General features: G+C 39.2%; 1 protein-coding gene across 1 annotated transcript; it reads right to left on the bottom strand.

Annotated features, from left to right (window-relative positions):
• Positions 1 to 995: 995 nt before the first annotated feature.
• On the bottom strand, positions 996 to 18,438 carry LOC111970172 (homeobox protein Hox-C11a). The gene is made up of 4 exons (XM_023996718.2): positions 17,575 to 18,438; positions 15,750 to 16,241; positions 10,282 to 10,317; positions 996 to 1,606 (listed from the first exon to the last, which is right to left on the bottom strand). Exons 1-2 carry the CDS (start codon positions 18,278 to 18,280, stop codon positions 16,009 to 16,011), a joined length of 939 nt encoding a protein of 312 aa, XP_023852486.1. The 5' UTR covers positions 18,281 to 18,438; the 3' UTR covers positions 996 to 1,606; positions 10,282 to 10,317; positions 15,750 to 16,008.
• Positions 18,439 to 20,336: the final 1,898 nt, after the last annotated feature.

The following is a 20,336-nucleotide window of genomic DNA, read 5'->3' as shown; positions in this document are numbered from 1 at the left end:
TTTTGTTAATAGGATAGCATGCTCCATGAACACATTCAGGTTCACAGTCGTCTGTTCATTCTATGACAAAACATCGTTGTCCATCCAAGGCAGAGGTAAATTGAACAAAACTGTCACAGCACACATCATAATCCAAAYTCCACTTGCAAATCTCGAGCAGCTCATCAACATAGAAAACCCCCACAACAATCACTGGTCGGATCTGGAATGTCTGCATGAGGTTAAAATAGAGCAACAGAAAAACACGAGATACCTTCGGTGTTATGGAAATGAATGTGCTGCCTGTTGCAAATATGACAAATGAACAGAGCCAGACGTGATCAAAGCAAAGAAGGGAAATGCCAGCGGCTAGTCCTACCTTCAACGCAGGTTGCATGCGGGGATCCGTTGCCATGCTCCTGCAGTCGTGTAGTTGCTGACTCTGTTCCATCATATCCATTCATTTAAAGTTATCACCCGGTCTCTTTTTGTTCCATCATTTGCTCCATCATCCATTGGAGAAGGTCACATTTCCCTCATCTGGTGAAAGAAGTGGCGTGCGCCCGTTTAACCAACCCCATTTTAGCCGGCTCCGTGTGTATAGACCTCCTCCTCCTCACCTTTAAACGCATCTTTACTGCTGCGGTGCACATTATCCTTGCAGATCATAAAAACCACCTCTAGCGCTGTACTCCGACCATCATGACGTTACTATTTTATGACCTTGAATTATTGTGGTCACCTGGCTATTTAAATCACCGCTATATGGTCGGTCTTTCCACTCACATTAAAACTCCCACTATTGCGCCCTTTCCCTCTCCCCTCTCTTTCTCAAAGCAAGCGATAAAGGAAACGAAGGAGAAGGACAGCAAGGGGAAATTATGCTTCATACACATGTTGTTTATTTTTTYTATAGGCTTATCTTCTATCTTTACAAAACGTCCAGACATACTGTTTGCGATAATTATTTGGAAGAACATTGACTTTATGATGCTGTAATGCACAGGACAAGTTCAGATGAACAAAAAACAACTAAACACAAAGCAACATAAACGAAAGAAAGTCAGAGACCAAGTAAACACATCAAAAATCATGAAAAGTGTATGGAAAACAATTCAAACGTACTACTGTCACTTCAAGACATTTTTCTAAACAATTCATGTCCAGCGGTTTAAAACAATGTGCATCTGGAGAGGTTAATAGCATTTCACTGTCAAGTCCTAAAAACTGAAACATTTGACAAAACCATGCATGAACTCAATTTATAACCTGCTCTAGATGCTTTCTCCTGCATGCGTGTAGCGTGTGCAAAGCTGGGCCTTGTTTGCATATGTGTAGCAAACTTCATTAACAATGGAGTGGAGTTTAGTCTGCTAGCTTATGTGTAGCCTAAGTGTTGTTTTTGTGAAATTTCTCTTAAAATAAGGTGTAGTCAAATCAGGTGTAGTCACCTGTCTGTCAGATAAGTCAATACTCTTGCTTATCTCCAGGCGGCGCTCTCGCGTCAGATACATGTGGAACAATAACTATTTTTCCAGTTCCAGAGTCTGATGTTTGGTGTAACGCTTTTTCCGTCCACTTTTAGCTATGATCCAGTTTCCAATGCAATTCTCCAATCTGGTGTCCCCTGTAAAAAAAATGAATTAGTTGAATTAACATAATTATTCGTTTATAGCCTAACCGTAGCCTAATTTGTGATAGAACATAATAATCACTGGCATATGCCACACACCTCCGCAGCATTTAGGGTTGGGGACCCCCTGGAGGTAGCCCCCCTCCCCCATACACCCACCCACACACGTCATAAACCATGGCAAAAATGTTCAGAATTATAGGAAATTAGCTGTAAAAGTGCTAAATGTTCTCTCAGCCTCATGGCAAATGTGTAGAATAACAGGAAACTAGCTTTAAAATTTCAAAATGTTCTCTCAGCCTCATTGCAAAATGTGTAGAATAGCAGGAGATTAGCTATAAAACGGCAACATTATATTTGAGCTTCACAGTAAAGGTGTAGAATTGCAGGAAATCAGCTTTAAAAATGCTCAATTCTCACAGTCTCATTGCAAAATGTGTAGAATAATATGAGATTAGCTATAAAACTGCAACATTTTCTCTCTGCCCCATGGCAATATGTGGAGAATTACAAGAAATTTGCTTTAAAAAAGCAACATTTTCTCTCAGCCTCATGGCAAAATGTGTAGAAAAGCATTGCTCAGACCACTGATAAAACACGAACTAAATCAGGTTACCAAGAATGCCATGTAATTTAATATCATTACAGGATTTTTATCTGTTGGCCATTGTATTTACAACTTCACTGTAGGCCTATAGCTTAATGGAGTTGCTAATGATGCAACTCAGTGGAAAAATATATATAATTTCAACTTCAATTGTTTTCTTTCAAGGTTATATAAAGGTCATAACATGTAGTTGTCTTTGATGCCTTAATGCACGGAGGTATTGCCTAATCATAGTCTTTAGTGAGATGATAAATTACCTCTTGTCAGAGAATATAGCTTAACTAATGCTGCATTATTTGCGTATCTGGAGAAGCCTACGCTCAATCAAGGCCAATTGAAACAATTAACAATATAGCAACACAGGGCCCACGAAAAATGTGAGTTGATCTCATCAGGCACATAGGCTAATAAAAATACACTGTTAATTCATATGGGTAACTTGTGTATTTTTTGGCGATAAGAATTACATTCTGTTCTTTCAATCCCCTCATAAATAGCATAAGAGATACATTAAATGTAGATATTAGTTAATGCCGCAATACAGGTCTTGGTAAGAGGGATGTATACCACGGACGATGTCCGGTGTGTATAGTCGAGTCTATCCATAAAGGAGTCCGGAGGAGTTTCTGTCTTGATTAGGCCTACATGGTGCAGCGGGCACGAATAATTAAACTAATCACACTGTTCACATGGGGAAAACAATCCGGAAATCATAAAGGCTAGTAATTCAACGGCGCAGTGTTTTTATCATTTTTCAGTGAATTACTGATGAATTAGTCTTTTAGAATGTGGGATAAAAGTATATATTGCTATATTTTAATAGCAAGTTATTAGTAGGGCCTATTGTAACGAATCTGTCAGATTTAAGGAAGAGAGAAATTAAGGACTGAAGCAACTTTTAATATTTCGCCCTAAATCCTACGTTGTTTTTAATTACATGGAAATAGAAGCACCATATCTGCCGGATTTAAACAAGAGTTAAATAAATAAAACATTAATTGTGCAAGCATTGGCGTGAATTTCGGATGCACATGCCTTGGTCACATATGCTCAATACCAGTCCTAAGAAGAATACATAAATAATGATAATATTAATAATAGTCCTAATAATAATAATAATAAACCAATCACCAGTGGGTCCTACAATTGTTTTTATAACAATTTTTCTTTCCTGAACTTACAAAATAAAACGTCATAACTTGAGGTTATATGTGTTTTATATTTGTTGTTTTATACTTTCAAACGCGAACAAGCTGCAAAAACATAAGCAATCATACAAGCACCCATTCCGTTACCCTTCACCTCCCAGGAAACTTTCATAAGCAAAAGCCTATATTTTTTGTTTTTTTTGTCTGCACAGTTTGTCTGTAGGCTATGTCTTCTCGGGTCGGTTTCTCGGGTCGGTTTCTCGGGTCGGTTTCCCGGGCACAGATTAAATACAGTTTAAACAGTGAGTCTCCATTGAACATGCTTTTAGTCTAGGAATTTGTGTCTGGGAAACCAGCATCTTCTGTTTAAATCCAATGAGATATAAACCAGGCTATATTAGAAGCACATAACAACGTGAATTATGCTTTATTTTATTAATTGCCGTAACTATATAATTACTGTCTATTCATTTGGATAGGCCTCCCATTTTACTAGTAGCCTATTATTTTATTATAAAAAATCCAAGCGAGACATCGGGACTATAGTAGGTCTATCCAATCTGATTATTATTATTGTCATGACCACCAATTAGACATAACAAATCTCATTTGTTAAACCTTCTCAAAATAAGAATGAATGAGCTCCATCTCAACTGCAAAGTATCTGAGGCTATGCAGTGTGCGATTTAATTTCTCAAAATCAAAAATGTAGTTCAATGGTTAACGGATTATATTCCTCCCAGAAAATTGGCAATGGCATGGCAGTTTTGGGAACGAAATAAAGTTGCTTAAATGGGCTATGTCAAGAGCAGACGCAGTCTACCCTTCCAGATCACCCTCGTAGTCCAGTGAAATAAACAACGAAAAGTAGCCTACAGGCAGGCCTGTGCTTAACCGGTATTGTGTGAATGTTATTTGGAGATGTTTAGGAAAGAGATAAGAATCGGAGATTCTATAATTATAAAGATGGAGTAGGGAGGGAAGTGTATGGCTTAGGCTACTCAATTTAGGGGAAATGTCTACTTAATCAGCGTGGTCTGATAATGCTTGTTTATGTGATATAATCCGTGTGTATGTTACCTCACTGTCTGAGTTGTCTGTGCTTCCGTCCGTATTGAGGACAATATCTTTCTCAGACAGTTGTTTCGTTGGTCTGTCATTTTCCTCGAGTTTACTGTCTGCCAGATACGCCCCCTGATTGGTTTCGCAGGTGTAGTTAAATGTTTCTGGATTCTCTGTCCCAGTTTCGACCACAGAGAAGATATTATATGGGCCGAAGCCATGCACATTCTTCTTTSTCAGGTACCGTTGACTGGCTGTAGGCGATTCCGGACGAGAATGTTCGTGCATTTGACTGTGATGGCGTCTGTCAGCCATCCTCTTGTAGGAACAAGGTCAAACAACAGTCTACGTGCGTCCGTTTGGATCCCCGCTATATAGGACGCACATTGAGTCCTTTTTCACACTTTCTGATGGGAAAGAACATGGAAACAGTGGTCTGATAACAGGCTGTGTTATCTGGGATGCATTTTTATCTTCAGCCCCAAAAGCATTTAGCTGCGTTAGGTAATGTTGGTGATGGTAGGTGGTGAGAGCCGTCTTTGTCAGAGATGGCGCACCTGGTCCTTTGGAAAGAGGCGAAGACGCGATTCCATCATTTCTCACCGTCGAACAGTCATACTCAGTCGAAACCTCTAAGAGCCTGCATTCCGGAACTGCCAAAATAGCCCTTATCTCTGCACATAGAGGATCCTCCTACCAACTATTCCACATGGAATTTAGAAGCTGGGATTCTATTTGGACATTCCATTGTATTGTTATCTTTCTTATGTTGATACCACTGTTCAGAGCCCTCGTAGAGGATTATAGTCGGGTAGGAATCTGACATATTCGAGTCGGGGGCGTGGAGCATCAAAAAAACTTAATCAACATAATTATGGACGTACGAGGCATGCCACGTGACTTTCAGACCAATAGGTGTTTGAAAGTGGCCGTGATGCACCAGACTGCCATGACGACACTAGCGGCAAGTTGTCGAGTTTTTAGCTCTATGACAGAGTAAGAGCGCCATCTAGCAGGACAGATACAGATAGGGTACAGACGCAAGTTCTTGAACATACAGTTGTAGAGACTAATTAAAATAGTGTTCTATCGAATTATGTGTTCTAGAAAACAAAAGTGAGCAATGGGGCTGGCAAAAAAGAAGAGGATAAACCTAAAGAAGATATGTTATGTAAATTGCACAACATGTAGGCTGACATTACATCATGATAAGTGCTGTCTTTGATTCTTGTGTAGAGGGTCTGCACTCCAAAAAAATAAGACTATTGTTATTTCATGCTATTTATTTCATTTAAAAGCATCAAGAGCAAAAACAAACGTTTTGACAATGATTCTTGAAATATCAACTGCCAAATAGTTCTATGATTTGATCTTATTAGAACTATGTTTCCTAAAGGTAATAACGAAACATTATCTGTTGTTTATATTTCTTATAGTTCATTAAAACTGAACATGGCAGTACTTAAGGTCTCTTTCATAGAGTTTTATAAATGGCATGTAATAGTAGGGTATAATAAAAGAGAAAGAACAATACAATTGATGAACGCAGTAGCTTTGAAAGTGTATCAGGGATGTAAGGTTTATAAACACTATTATCGATAGCCAAAAGGTACTGTAATGTGTTTTAGAGAATTTCTCACATTACTATGCATTAACCTGTTATCAAAAGCCTGTTCTTTTTTTGTGTGCAAACCTTTATATTTGTTTTTATACACTTAGACAGTCGTTGTCTGACAAGTAATTCAAAAGTAAGCAAAAGACTACTACCCCTTTTGTTTGCCTTTTTTTAATTACAATTATTTAAACCATTGAATTGTTTATGTTTTWAAAAAATCTAATTTTACTGGCCATTTTTTGGCATTAATCATATATCAATATAGTTGAACCACATATAGGCTATAGGCTACAATAGTGGCTATAATAGTGATGCAAACATTTGCATCATGATATTATTTAATTATGTAAAGGATAATCAACTCGGGGCTCTATGCGTTCTCAGGAAAATAATGAACGACGTGGAAGGTGTGTTCCACGATGCGCTACGGGAGTTAAACTCACCTTCCACGGTGTTTCAATATTTTCCAGAGGATGCATGGAGCCCCAAGTTGATTATCCCTTTTAAACCATGGCTATAATTTAACACATTTGCCACTAGAAATGTGTTCATTTTCAAGCAGTGCTTGACTAGGTTAAAAATAGGTTCCAGTACTCATTTTGGGTGCAGGTACTGTTTATATTTAGGGGCGGGAGCTCCACAATACTTTTGAGCTAAGATTCTATAAGAGAAACAGGAGCTCAAGCAGTAGACACTTTGAGGTGCCTGTACTCAGCTCCAGTGAGCGCCTGCCCAAGTCAAGCACTGTTCACAGGTAGAAATGTGGTCAACATCCACTAGCAAGTTTACTTGAAAGCTACAGTAGTTGCCTTGGTAACCAAACAAACAGACTTGCTAGTTTAGCTAACCAAACTATCAGTCCTAGCTTGCTATTATAAAAATCGAATTCAATGCCAGAAAATGTTTTCAATTCGACTTCTGCTTTCAAAAGCAGCTCAATAGAACATGTAAGAATGAACTATAACCATTTAACTGATATACCGTGCGTTACAGGGAAATAACGAGCACTCTAGAATGCTCTTCAATCCAATCAGAAAGATTTTTCATCAATGCCATGATATAATTAAGAAATAAGGCCCGAGGGGGTGTGGTATATGGCCAATATACTAAGTCTAAGGGCTGTTCTTAAGCACAACGCAATGCGGAGTGCCTGGATACAGCCCTTAGCCGTGGTAAATTGGCAACAAACCCCCAAGGTTCCCTATTGCTATTATAAACTGGTTACCAACGTAATGTTCATTATACAGTTTAATAATAAATTGGGTGGTTCGAGCCCTGAATGCTGATTGGCTGACAGACGTGGTATATCAGACCATATACCACACGCATACCACATTTATTTTTACAGCTGTAATTAAGTTGGTAATCAGTTTATAATAGCAATAAGGCACCTCGGGGGTTTGTGGGATATGGACAATATACCACAGCTACGGGCTGTGTCCAGGCACTCTGCGTTGCATCCTGCATAAGAACAGCCCGTCACCATGGTATATTGGCCATATACCACACCCCATCGGGCCTTATTGCTTATTGCATTTTATCATGGTTAATCTATTTCAAATTCTTGTAAAACTTACTGCCATCACTTGTTTGAGGAAAATGTGTGAGAGGCAATTTCATAGAGAGTCATCTGTTTCCCCATAGCATGAGAAAACCTACAGAAGAGACTTTGGAATAAGTAAATAAAAAATAATATAGTGGCAATTGAGTGTTCAGTTTTCTTCGCTGATTCTTAATCATTGGATTCAATCAGGTAAGTGTTAATTGTGTTGTGTGACTCAGTAAGTAGCCTATCGAGCACACTGCTAGAAATGCTATGGTCGTGGGTTTAAAATGGCATACAAAGAACAGCATACAAAAAAACACAAATGGATAGCATACGATCCCAATCAAAGGTGTTATCACGTGCTCCACTAAGGCAGTTATTTATCTTATAACTTGTGCTTGTGGTAAAAATGATGTGGCTAAAACAAAGCGCGAATTAAAAGTACGTATCTCAGAGCATCGTAGCACCATTAGGTGCAAAACCTTTACTTACCCAGTTGCGGCCCACTTTTTGGAAGCAAACCACTCGATTTCGTCTCTACGTTATATTGGCATCGAACATGTCACCCTCCCTAGGAGAGGGGGTGACCTTGATAATTTATTGGTAAAACGAGAGGCTGCCTGGATATTTAATTTAAAGACCTTTGCTCCCTTCGGTCTCAAATGTAGACTTTGATCTGAAGCCATTCTTGTGATTATTGTGACTTTGCCATTGTAATTGTTTGTAAGCTTGTGTAGTCTAAAATGAATCTATGATCGTATGCTATCCATTTGGTTTTTTGTATGCTGTTCTTTGTATGCCATTTTAATATTTGATAATTAACCAATGATATTAGGCCACACTTGGCCATGATTACAGACACCCGTGTCTTTTGACACTATATAAACGAGTCATACCGCAGTGTTTGATCATACCCTGATGAAGACAGCTTGGCTGTCGAAACGTTGGACATTCAATTTTTGCATCTGAGCTCCTAGAGAGTGCTGCTCTCCTTTATTTTCAAGTTTTRCACTCCGCTAACCAGCACCTCGCCTAATAGGTGTGCGTTTCTTTTTCTTCTAGATTTAGAAAATACAACATAACATTACATTCTCCAGATATGCATATAAGCCTATATTTGATCTAACTTCTCAGTTAACGTGTCGCTGTCATAATCTGCCAGAGAGCCTTGCAATTAAAAATAAATGTAATCCACAAATGAGTAAACTATAGCCTACCATCTAAGAATTATTGGTTTGTTTACCTGGTTTGTTTACCTGCGACTTTTGCCCTCAATGGCGCCGAAAGAGAGGTCACTGACAATGACCCAGCCTTTTCATAGCATGTTATGATGTAGCCTAACGATTTAAACACGGATCAGGGGGGAGAGAAAGTGAATGTAGGCTATGCTGGTCGAATCCTATAACTGTAGGGCTAGGCTATATCTGCACGCATCTTAAATCGCCCATTTATATCAATAAAGAGACATGATTTATGCGAAACAACCCGTACTTGGCCGTTTCTAAAATAAGAATTCAGCCCTTTGAGAGTGAGCTTGATTTCAAAGCAATACAAAATTACCGTGGCTGTCCATGTTACAATTGATAATATCGCGTCCTTATGTTTATATGAAATAAAACAAAACAGCTAGGCCTATAGCCGGCCTGCCTATAGCGCACAGAGGCTTCATTTACAATCTTAAAAAAGGATTGTTAAGAGATCCCGCCTCGTTCAGTGTGGTGAGTAGGCTTAGAGGCTATCTGAGTTTAATACATGGCAGGAACTGGATTACATTCAGAGGTTGGTTCTTAAGATCACAAAAAAAGGGTATGTAGCCCATTTCTGGAGCATAGGCCTACTTGATATCAATGACGTTTTTAAAGAGGATGGGCTGACAGTGAGGAGCAAGAGAAGTTATGTGACTGAGTGTTGTCGTGTTCCACACATTTGTGAATATCAACAAGATATTGTCAGTAGGCCTATATCATTAGGAACAAAACTAATATTTTTTGTAAGGGTGTGTTTAGACAGAACTGATCCAAGGCACTGTGATTGGTTGTTGGCTCTTGTATAATTAAATAAATGAATAGACCCGTCAGCTTTCAGCAAAATCAGCGTTATAATTCCAAAAAGCCTTGAAGTAGGCATAGTGTGCTGAAATGTTAGTGTTTTATACCCATTATATTATTTGTAGGACAGTATGTGCAACTATCTTAATTTTTTTATGAAATGCCTTGGATTACCATGGTTTCATAATCTGTATAACATATTAATAGCACTATAACATAATATAAGTGTATATTTCATAAATAAGATACGTAGAAAAATATCGGATCAGTCAGTCAGTCGGATCAGTCAGATGTTTTCAGTAGGCAAAAAAAATAAACATCTGGGTTTTCTATAAAGAGTTTTCGATTAATAAAGTAGCCTTAAAATATTTCTAAATCTATTGGTTTTATTGGGTATCGCGATGGAATTCAACACATCTGAAAAAACATTGCTTAAATAAGAAGGTATGAGCCAGATGTAGGCTATGTCGGCGTTCGTTTATTGATTTTAGGTCACCTTGCTGCGGACTCACTACACCCCAAAACCTTAAAATATAGACTCTTATTACACAAAACACACACACATGCTCAAATCCTGTGACATTCCAATACGCCAGGGTGAACGACCTTAACATATGCACACCCATGCACACAGATAGCCTACCTGCGCGGGTACGCTGAACGGGCCAGGGGTCTAGACCTGCATAGAAAGTTTACAAGTTAGAATATAAACACGAGCACATAAAATACCAGTCTGAATTGAAATATAGCATGCACATTTTCTGAAAATTGTAATCTTAATGATAAAAGTTGCATCAATGGGAACGTTTTAATGGTTAAACGCCCGTTGCCAACATTAAACGGACTATCATTATTTATATCCATGTTCTTATTCTTCACATTAACATTCCTATATTACTAATTCATTTTAGCTTAATATGATTAGACTACTATACGGCCTAATTATATATGTGTTTTAGGCTACTTATTACTATTTCATGCTTCACGTTACTTTTCTTGAAGGGAATGTGAATGACTTTTCTCGAAGCATAACATGACATGATAAGAGTCAAAATCATTCCTGAAAACCTAAAGCCTTGATGGTGTAACATTTTTACTCACGCAGCTAATCCTCCACAACACACACTAAAATGGAGTCCGCCTTCATGCCATCAAAGTGACAGTAAAATAATATTACATTTGAAACAACGTTGAGCTATTTTGCACTTGAAGCCCGCTTTACTATACCCGTATACACGAATGGTACATTTACGCTCGACGCATATTCTCGGCCTTAAATCAAATTATAAATCTGCCAGGTGTGATATAGGCCCACAAGATAAGTCAGCATAATATTAAATTTGAACATCGTAAAAAATCTTAAACAATTTACCAAACTGCACAGGGCTGGTTATTTATAGGCTTGTCATCGCGTTGCTGGGTTAAGCGAAATGTCGTTCTCTGAAATAATGCGCACTCACACACATAGGCATACACACAGTCTACCTCTCTGTCACACACCCACCCACCATTATGCACACCATACACCAGAAAGGCCTTTACGCACAAACAATTGCTTTTTGGAAACCTGACCTTGATTTCCTAAAGATGTCCATCACTGCATCCTCTCGTCCAATTCCATGCCTTCATACCATAAGCCTAGCTAGTTTATAGGCTAAATATTATTTTTAAAGACCCATACTAACAAAGCCTTCAAAAGAGCAAGCTCGTATCGCAGTTGTGCCTGTTCAACCATTCAAACACATAGCTTACAAGCAATGTAGGCTATATTCCTAGTAGCTATTCCTCTTTCTCCTCCCTGTGGTTCTCTTCTCAATAGAGGGCTATAGTACCATTAGGGCCTTGTTCAACAATTGTCTATCTGGTGCGGAAGCGTCGCCTCGTGGTCATAACAAAATTGACGTAACACCAAATAAAGCGCAGGTTTTTGTGGGGCCCTGGATTTGTGTGGGGGTCTGGATTTATTTGATTGTACCACAGCCACGACTCCTACCCGATTAATAATGTCAAGAGGTACATTTTGAGAGMATGTATTGATTATGTCAATATTGTAAACAGAGATCTGACACACCTTTGAGTGACGTTGGACACCACCAGACAGAACGTGATATCCGCGTCTTACTCCAGAAACCGCTGGTCTCATAGGCACATGCACGCACACAAGAGTAAAATGAGGGAGAGGCGAGAGCCAAGAAGAGCAGGCAATCTGATGCCGTGAGAGGGACCCTGAGTTGTGAAAAACTCCAGTCCAGGCCCAAGGTCCCTCAGCGGGGTGTGAGAGCAGTAGTGTGAGAGTCTTGATCTCCAGCACCTACTCCTCTTCCCTCAGCCATATGTATTTTATCACCCGGTAGGCATATTATGCGAAATTAGTTTGGGGGGGGGGGGTTACATGTTACTTGAGCTATAAGCCAAAAATTGTACATGTTCGGTCATCAGCCAATCCATGTTGTATTTGGAACTAGTTGAAAAGAAAATGGAAAAGGCGTATTTGAAATACACTGAGTGTACAAAACATTAGGAACACCTACCTAATATTGAGTTGCACACACTTTTGCCCTCAGAACAGCCTCAATTCGTCGGGGCATAGACTCTACAAGGTGTGGAAAGCATTCCACAGAGATGCTGCCCCATGTTGTGTCAAGTTGGCTGGATGTCTTTTGGATGGTGGACCATTCTTGATACACACGGAAAACTGTTGAGCGTCAAAAACCCAAGTGTTCCAATTCTTGATTACACTCAAACCAGTGCGCCTGCCACCTACTACCATACCCGATTCAAAGGCACTTACATTTGTTGTCTTACCCATTCACCCTCTGAATGGCACACATACACAATTCATGTCTGCAATAGTTTATGCTGCAATAGTTTATGTTTGGGGGGCTAGTATCAGTCTGTTATATCTGGAGAATTTATGCTGTCTTATCCAGTGTCCTGTGTGAATTGAAATATGCTCTCCCTAATTCTCTCTCTCTTTTTTTATTTTTTATTTATTTTATTTTTTCTTTCTCTCTTTCTTTCTTTCTTTCTTTCTTTCTTTCTTTCTTTCTTTCTTTCTTTCTTTCTTTCTTTCTTTCTTTCTTTCTTTCTTTCTCTCTTGGAGGACCTGAGCCCTAGGACCATGTCCCCAGTCCACCAGGTCTTGCTGCTGCTCCAGTTTCAACTGTTCTGCCTGCGGCAATGGAACCCTGACTTGTTCACCGGACGTGCTACCTGTCCCAGACCTGCTGTTTTCAGCTCTCTAGAGACAGCAGGAGCGGTAGAGATACTCTGAATGATCGGCTATGAAAAGCCAACGGACATTTATTCCTGAGGTGCTGACCTGTTGCACCCTCTACAACCACTGTGATTATTATTATTTGACCCTGCTGGTCATCTATGAACATTTGAACATCTTGGCCATGTTCTGTTATAATCTCCACCCGGTACAGCCAGAAGAGGATTGGCCACCCGTCATAGCCTGGTTCCTCTCTAGGTTTCTTCCTAGGTTCTGGCCTTTCTATGGAGTTTTTCCTAGCCACGGTGCTTCTACACCTGCATTGCTTGCTGTTTGGGGTTTTAGGCTGGGTTTCTGTACAGCTAATCAGCTAATGTAAGAAGGACTTTATAAATACATTTGATTGATTGATGTCTCAATTGTCTCAAGAGAGACAAGAAAGAGAGGCTATTCCTAATATTTTGTACACTCAGTATATGTAGGCCTATATCTAACTATTATTTCATCCTGCATGTATGAGACTTTTGCAGTAGCCCATAAGAGGCCACATGAAAATATGGAAAATGCAAAACATTTAGGTTATTTGGAGTGTTGGACAGTGTTATACACTTAGACCTCAAAGTTCCAATCTGGTTTTAACAAAATATATGTTACACTATTCAATTGCTTGAGGATGTAAAATTGCTGCACTCCAGATGTCAAATTGGGGCTGCTTTTCCATTTCAATTAGCCTACAGCAAATTAATTATAATGGTATGATCATGCATATAAAGTGTATCCAATACAGACTAACTGTTTTGCTTATTTTGGGTTCACAAATACCTAAAATGAAACAGATATTAAACAATAGCAAACAAAACATGGCAAATTGTTTTTCAAAATTCTACCACATTCATAACAGGTTGAAAAAAAAKCATTAGCCTATATGCGTCAGTTTTCAAGAGGTCAATGGTAGGTTCTCTAAACATCCCCCTTCAAACCCCATCCCCCTTTCCCCCCGACACTCTTTCGTTTGCAACCCTCATTGGCTGGCTCACCAGTTGGTACCCGCATTTCCGAGAGCAAAGCCAGTCTCGGATTCAACTTTATTGAGTAGGGTTAAAGGTGATGGCCTTGACTTCACGAAAGTTCAAAGACAATATCTCTTTCTTTCTCGCAATACATCAAAATACACCTAAACGTTCCAAGTCCTCCATATCTGTACATTGTTGCCCATCGGTATGAATTACATTAGATATAGCCTATGCGTAAATGCGTCGGCAGCCACAGAGTAAAAAAAACATGTCACAGCCGCAGGACATCAGTGGTGAGGTATAGGCCTATACCAAATGGTCGATAAACTTGAGTTTTTTTTCTCTCCAGAAACGGATACCCAAGTTGTCGTCGTTTTGTTGTCCCAAGCGCAAATGGATAAAGATATAGGCCTAGTGGATGACGTGAAGATAGTGCGTTCGGGATGTTATCTAAATCAGACATGTTTCAAATAGGATGTTTATATGTTTTTACGTAAACGGCCACCTATAGCCTACTCGACCTCTCTATTTACGATGGAAGGAATCTCTCCACTGGGCAGACGGTGTAATTAAGAGAAAAGTAGCTATTTATTGCCCTTGTCTTTATGACAGTGTCTAGACCAGGCCAGCTCATTGACACATTCACTCAACAACATCACTAACACGCGCACACAGGCACGCACACGCAAATGTGTTTTACTTTACATATAGCCTATAGGTCATACATGGATGATAACCAATTCAACATTATAGCACCTCTAATTATTTGCAGAGTTTTTCGTGAAAATAAGAGAAATGGTCAATTAAGACAAATGTACAACCCTCATGTTCATGACAAATTGCGGCTCAAGTCTATAGTTGAACTATGTTACAAGCACTCCCAATCTTTTAATCTAACATTTGACCTAGTTTTAGCCTATTGATTTGTGTGTAGACAAGGATTTTTGATTTGTATCAATTAGCCTACCTAGTTGAGTTCTGAGATAGAGCCTATACTTATTTTCCATGAATCTTAACATGAAATCTCAACGACTTGTCAGGGACATGTATAGGGTTTCACAACGTTTTATTTGTATACTGTGCTATTAAGGGCCTACTTAAGAAGTAAAGTAGAACGTAACTTGCAATGCTGTTCTACAAGCATTGAGGACTAGCCCAACTGATTCTGCAAAAGACCAAGCATTCTGCATGAATACACAAACTATAATATTACGTTCTTGGTAGTTGATCTTTGAAATACAGACCTAGACCCAGTAAAAATGATAATATAAAACTCTCAAAGAATGGCTTGATTTAAGAATCACTATTCGTTTATTTTTATGTTACATTCTTTCACTTGATGCATATAGGCTTATGCAACGTCATTTCTTCATACTGCATAACATGTAAACGGAAAGCAATCAACAAAAAGCTCGCTATAGTCAAAGAGCTTGTAGCCCTAGAGCTAAGTTATTTTTTGAATTCTTGAAAATATAGTAATTAGGTTAAGTGATAACATTTTATAAACAAGTGAAATATATATACAGTCATATAGTCAAAGGAGATTAATTTGGGACCAATGATTCGTGTCGAAGTTCTTGGTTGCTGCAAAAATGTTTATGTATCTGCATATCTATGAAGAAGAGTCTGTGCGGCTGTCCTCAAGTCGGTTAAGTTTGTAGCAAAATCATTTTCACAAAGAAAGGATAATGATGTAATACAGAGATAAAAGAGAGAAACGTCACTGGAAAGACAGAATTTCACAAGTGAATCGAAATAGGCTATAATCAAACTAAAAGAAATACTGATGTCGTGCTTGCCATTACAATGTTTCAAATGTTTGGCCATATGTGACAAACGCGTAAATATAAATCTTTCATTGGAAAAAATGGAATAGTTTACCTTCATTGCTCTGCTACTGTCAGAGATACATTTCTCTGATGTCTTGTGTTATGCTGGTTCTTGTTATTGGTTCAACAAAACAAGGAAACGTAAAACATATTGATAAGTGCTTTTCTTTCCAGTCCCAGCGTTTCCATGAATGACCTAACACTTGTTTTTGGCCAGTCGACTCCAGCCTTATCCTCCAAAGGCAATTCAGTTTCAGAGATGATAATATTGATGATTATTTCCCCCCAAAGCTACCAGTTTAGTGTTTAGTTCACAATAAGGGATTTCCAGAAAAATACTGCAGCCGATCTCGGCTTAATTTCTTTTCTTTCATTCGGCGGTTCTGGAACCAGATTTTGACCTGACGGTCAGTGAGGTTTAGCATTCTGGAGAGCTGCAACCGTTTCTCCTTGTTGATATAAACATTAAAGAAGAACTCTCTTTCCAGTTCCCGAATCTGGAACTTCGTGTACGGACACCTCTTCTTCCTCGTGCGTGGTGTACCTTAGAGCAATATAAAACAAATAATCAGAAGAATGTAAGGTCGAGTGTATTCAACATGTAGGCCAAACTTTTTTCAAATAAAACAAGCATTAAGATACACGCTGAAACGTATGGGGATTCAGAACGTAGGTATGTTAAGTTTGATAAAATGTAAGTGTCCTAAACACGTAGCCTACCCTCAAGCCTGCACATTCATTTTCTTTCTCTGTATCCTTAAATCCATGGCCACCAGTGCCATCCTCTTGTAACATACAACTATAATCAACCATCTCTATAAAATCTCTTGACGAGTTTTGTAACGCTATTCACGAAACTACAAAGACATCGCACTTCATCACCTCACTACCTACCTTACTTTCCCCACTCAACACTGACATAATACATGGGAATATATGGCTATCATGGAAAATATGAACCTTCCTTTCATATCATAATGCGATCATCTATAGCGAATTAACACTGGATACCTAGATAGCATTACTGCCAATCAAATAGGTGGGTTATAATTATAGGCTAGAGACAAATTCTTCCATGCCACTATGGGGGAGTTTAGGCCTACGGACTGGGAGCCACTGTTTAATAGTCTCAAATGAATATGAGTGAATTATATCTAGGCTATTTGCTCATTGGTTTATCATATTCTACATGGACTATAACAAAACCGAACGAGTTTGTTGGTGATTTACAGAATAGCCTAGACTAAGATCTCAACGCTTGGAAGATTTAAATAATTGATTAGTCTACAAACTAAAATACTAGGCTAGCCTACTTTCACGGTTACCAATACAGATGCACGTTTTGAGAAGAGCATAGGTCCCAAAGAAACAAAACATTATGATTATCACAACTATTATTAGGCTATTCTTTTTTACATGCAATCTCGATCGAACATATAGGCTAGCTGCTGTTAATGCGTAAAGTAACCTGTGCAGAGTAGCAACACAGTAGCATTTCTGCATTTTACAGGAGGCTGCTGAGAAGGGGGGGAAATCAAAGGACGCCCAAAAGCAGTGTTCTGCTCAATTGCTTTTTACCCTCGACAACTTGGTGAAACATCGCCCAGCGCAAGTTCATGATCAAAGTTAGCGTTTGTCACAATAGCGGGCTCTTAAAATTTCACAGACTGGGAGAGCTGCTGCCTGCTGCCTGTGTGTAACGTATCGTTTTTTTCAAAGCGCTTTCCCATCGTAAAATGTTTTCTTGTTGGAAGAAAGAGCTTTGTAGGTTATAATAAAATCCTTTGAATGCTTATAAAACTCCACATAAAATCTGACCGACAAAAATACGGGGCTAGTCCCTTAACCTTTTTTACAGCTTCGGCTTCGGTACCTACTCGAGTGGCTTGTTTTGTTGGCGCTGTCGTCTTTCTTGCCCGATGAAGAAGCACAAGAACTAGAATTAACGTTTTCCTCTTCATCCTCTGGGTCTTTCTCAGGGTCTGTGGCTCTGTGGAGGAGGGCGGCAGGCGGCTGGGACGCCGAATCCAGCTTACTGGATTCGCCGTCCTGAGCACAATTCTCTGTCGAGATGTTTTCCGTCCCATTGTGTGTGCTTTCGAAAAAGCGGTCAAAGCCCTGCGGTAGAACGTGGCTTTTCCCCACACCCGAATAAAAGCCCGTGGATAGGTGGTTGGAGCTTGGGTGGTTGTGGTGATGATGGTGATGACTGTATACACTTTCGTTTTTCATCAGCATTTCTGTCATGGTGGACGATGGCGGAAGGCAGTCTCTATGTACCAGTTCCTCCCCAGAGTAGCAGGACGCATAGTTCCCTCTATGGTGCCACTTAGTTGAGGGGTCCAAACCGTAAGAAACGTCCCGAACCGGTTGCACTTGGGAGAGGTTCGTGGAGTAAGGGTAGGTGATTTGCCGAGATGGGGCCTGTGGCAGGAACGAAGAGACAGCAGAAAATTCGGGGACGTAATATGTGCAGCTGGGGAGGTAAAGGTTGGACGCACAGCTCGCTCTGTCTCCGAACTCGGAAGTCCTGTCTTTTCGCGTCTGTGAGCAGAAGTTTCCCAGATTAACCGAGTTAAACATCTTTCTCCCCGTTCTCTTGCACTATAGATAGATGTTTTGGATTCGAACTGCAGAAGGAGAAAATTTGGGAAGGCGAGATGACGTGCTATCCGTCTAAGTCGCCCCAAGACACGTGATTGAAAGTAGATATTGTCATATATCAATTTGGAACACTTACATGCGTAGGAGTGGTTCACTTAGGTAAGATATAGAAGGTTCAAACGATTGGTTTTCCAACACCGCAGGAGTATTATAAAAATCAATATCAGGTATCTTACCATTTTTTGCTTTAGTCTCTGAACGATATAATCAAAATATGAATACCGTATAGTACACGCGCAATGCAATGCATAGTTATTTACTGCAATGCATAGTAAATAACTAAAAGGTACGGGTTTTTGAGTATAACAATAATGATTATTAATGTTATTATTATTACTATTATTATGGTTATTATTATTACGAGGCCATGCAAATGTCAGCTATAATGGTTCTTTTGCAAGCCCTTAGTGAATTTCGACTATGTGAGCGTGCAGTGTTTGAGATTAGCCCTTTCCCCAATTTATTTTCCTATCAATGAAAGACCTCTATTAATCCTCTATCCTATCAAAAAACCCTTGGAGTAAATATTGAACATATTCTACAAACTCTTGAATTATTACAAATAAATGATGATAACACTTAGCAAATAAAAGATAGATCAAATGTTCATTATCATCTAGTCTGATGGTTTAGTTTATATGTTATGAATTCCAAGTTAACCTGTTGTAATAACTGGTTTAAAGATCTCGTTAAGAACCCAATTTAAACGCGGGTCATTGCTCTACTCCCATAACCAAGATCACGGAAAGAAAGAAATTTGCATCGAAATTCTGAATATATTTTTTTGTTAGGCCAGTGTTTGGCGACGTGATGGAATCAAGGAAGTCAGAGAGCAAAAACATAGTTCTTGAGTTTATAACCTGTGTGTGTGTGTGTGTGTGCGCGCGCGCACCCATGCTTTTCCCTGCATGAATATGTTAAGACATTAACCCGCCTTTACATATGTAGATTTTAGCTTATATGCCTACTCGTCGAGATTTATATATGTTTGACAAATTATATAAACCACTTAATATCATTATATTTGTATATTGGCCATCTATTTATGGGATAATTGCTCGGTCTGTAACATTTCACTCATTTTAATTTATTATTTAATTTATATTCCAGATAAATCCAAATATAAATATGGCTTTACCATAACATTTCCCTACACGTGTTCGGATGTCCCTACGTTTGCACTTTGCACGTTGGTAATAGGCTAAAAAGAGAGAAGGCATAAAAGGAATGCAAGCTCTCTATAGCACATTAGTTTTCTTCCATGCATTTTTGCATCAACCAGAACCCGGGATGACAAGCCATTATGCATATCCGAAAACAGAAGTTTCCCATCACTAACAAAGACCAAATGGTTTCATTGAACTAGAAGTGAGGAAAAGCGCTCAATAAATAATGTTAATATATAATAGTGTTCAATATATAATGCCAGACATCTTACAGAAAGTGCTAAAGKTACATTCCGGCTGCTATTTATTTAAGATAGTTCAGCGTTATGCTGTGCGGACAAATAAATACCGCATCGTTTGAGATTCATGCAGCAGGCGGCAGGTAGCCTAGTGGGTAGAGCGTTGGACAAGTAAACGAAATGTTTCAAGATCGAATCCCCGAGCTGACAAGGTAAAAACCTGTCATTCTACCCCTGAACAAGGCAAATAACCGACAGTTCCTAGGCCGTCATTGAAGATAAGAATTTGTTCTTAGCTGACTTGCCTAGTTAAATAAAGGTACAAAAAAAGCAGGAACATGTTCAGGACCTGAGGTCGAGCCGCAAGAAGCCTGCAATCAAGTACAAAGAAATCCGACAGCTGTCCAGACACGGCACTTGAATTTGACCACCAAAATCCTGAAAGCAACCACCATAAAAGGCGGAAGAGCTGCAGTAAATGGACTTTTCTTCACCTCTTTGGCTAGTACGCTTTTGTTGAAAGGAGCGAAGTTTACATAGATTTGTGCCATTTTAATTTCTTACATCTCG

Source organism: Salvelinus sp. IW2-2015, linkage group LG11, assembly GCF_002910315.2.
Source record: "Salvelinus sp. IW2-2015 linkage group LG11, ASM291031v2, whole genome shotgun sequence".
Taxonomy (NCBI): Eukaryota; Metazoa; Chordata; class Actinopteri; order Salmoniformes; family Salmonidae; genus Salvelinus; species Salvelinus sp. IW2-2015.
Note: the sequence above shows the minus strand (reverse complement) of the source record. Positions and strands in the feature narration are given on the sequence as shown.

Excerpts from the sequence above, each read along its gene's own strand:
- LOC111970172 (XM_023996718.2), bottom strand. The coding sequence starts at position 18,280 with ATGTTTAACTCGGTTAATCTGGGAAACTTCTGCTCACAGACGCGAAAA. Across the intron at positions 16,242-17,574 it reads CAACAAAACAAGCCACTCGA|GTACACCACGCACGAGGAAG; the intron begins GTAGGTACCGAA and ends TATTGCTCTAAG.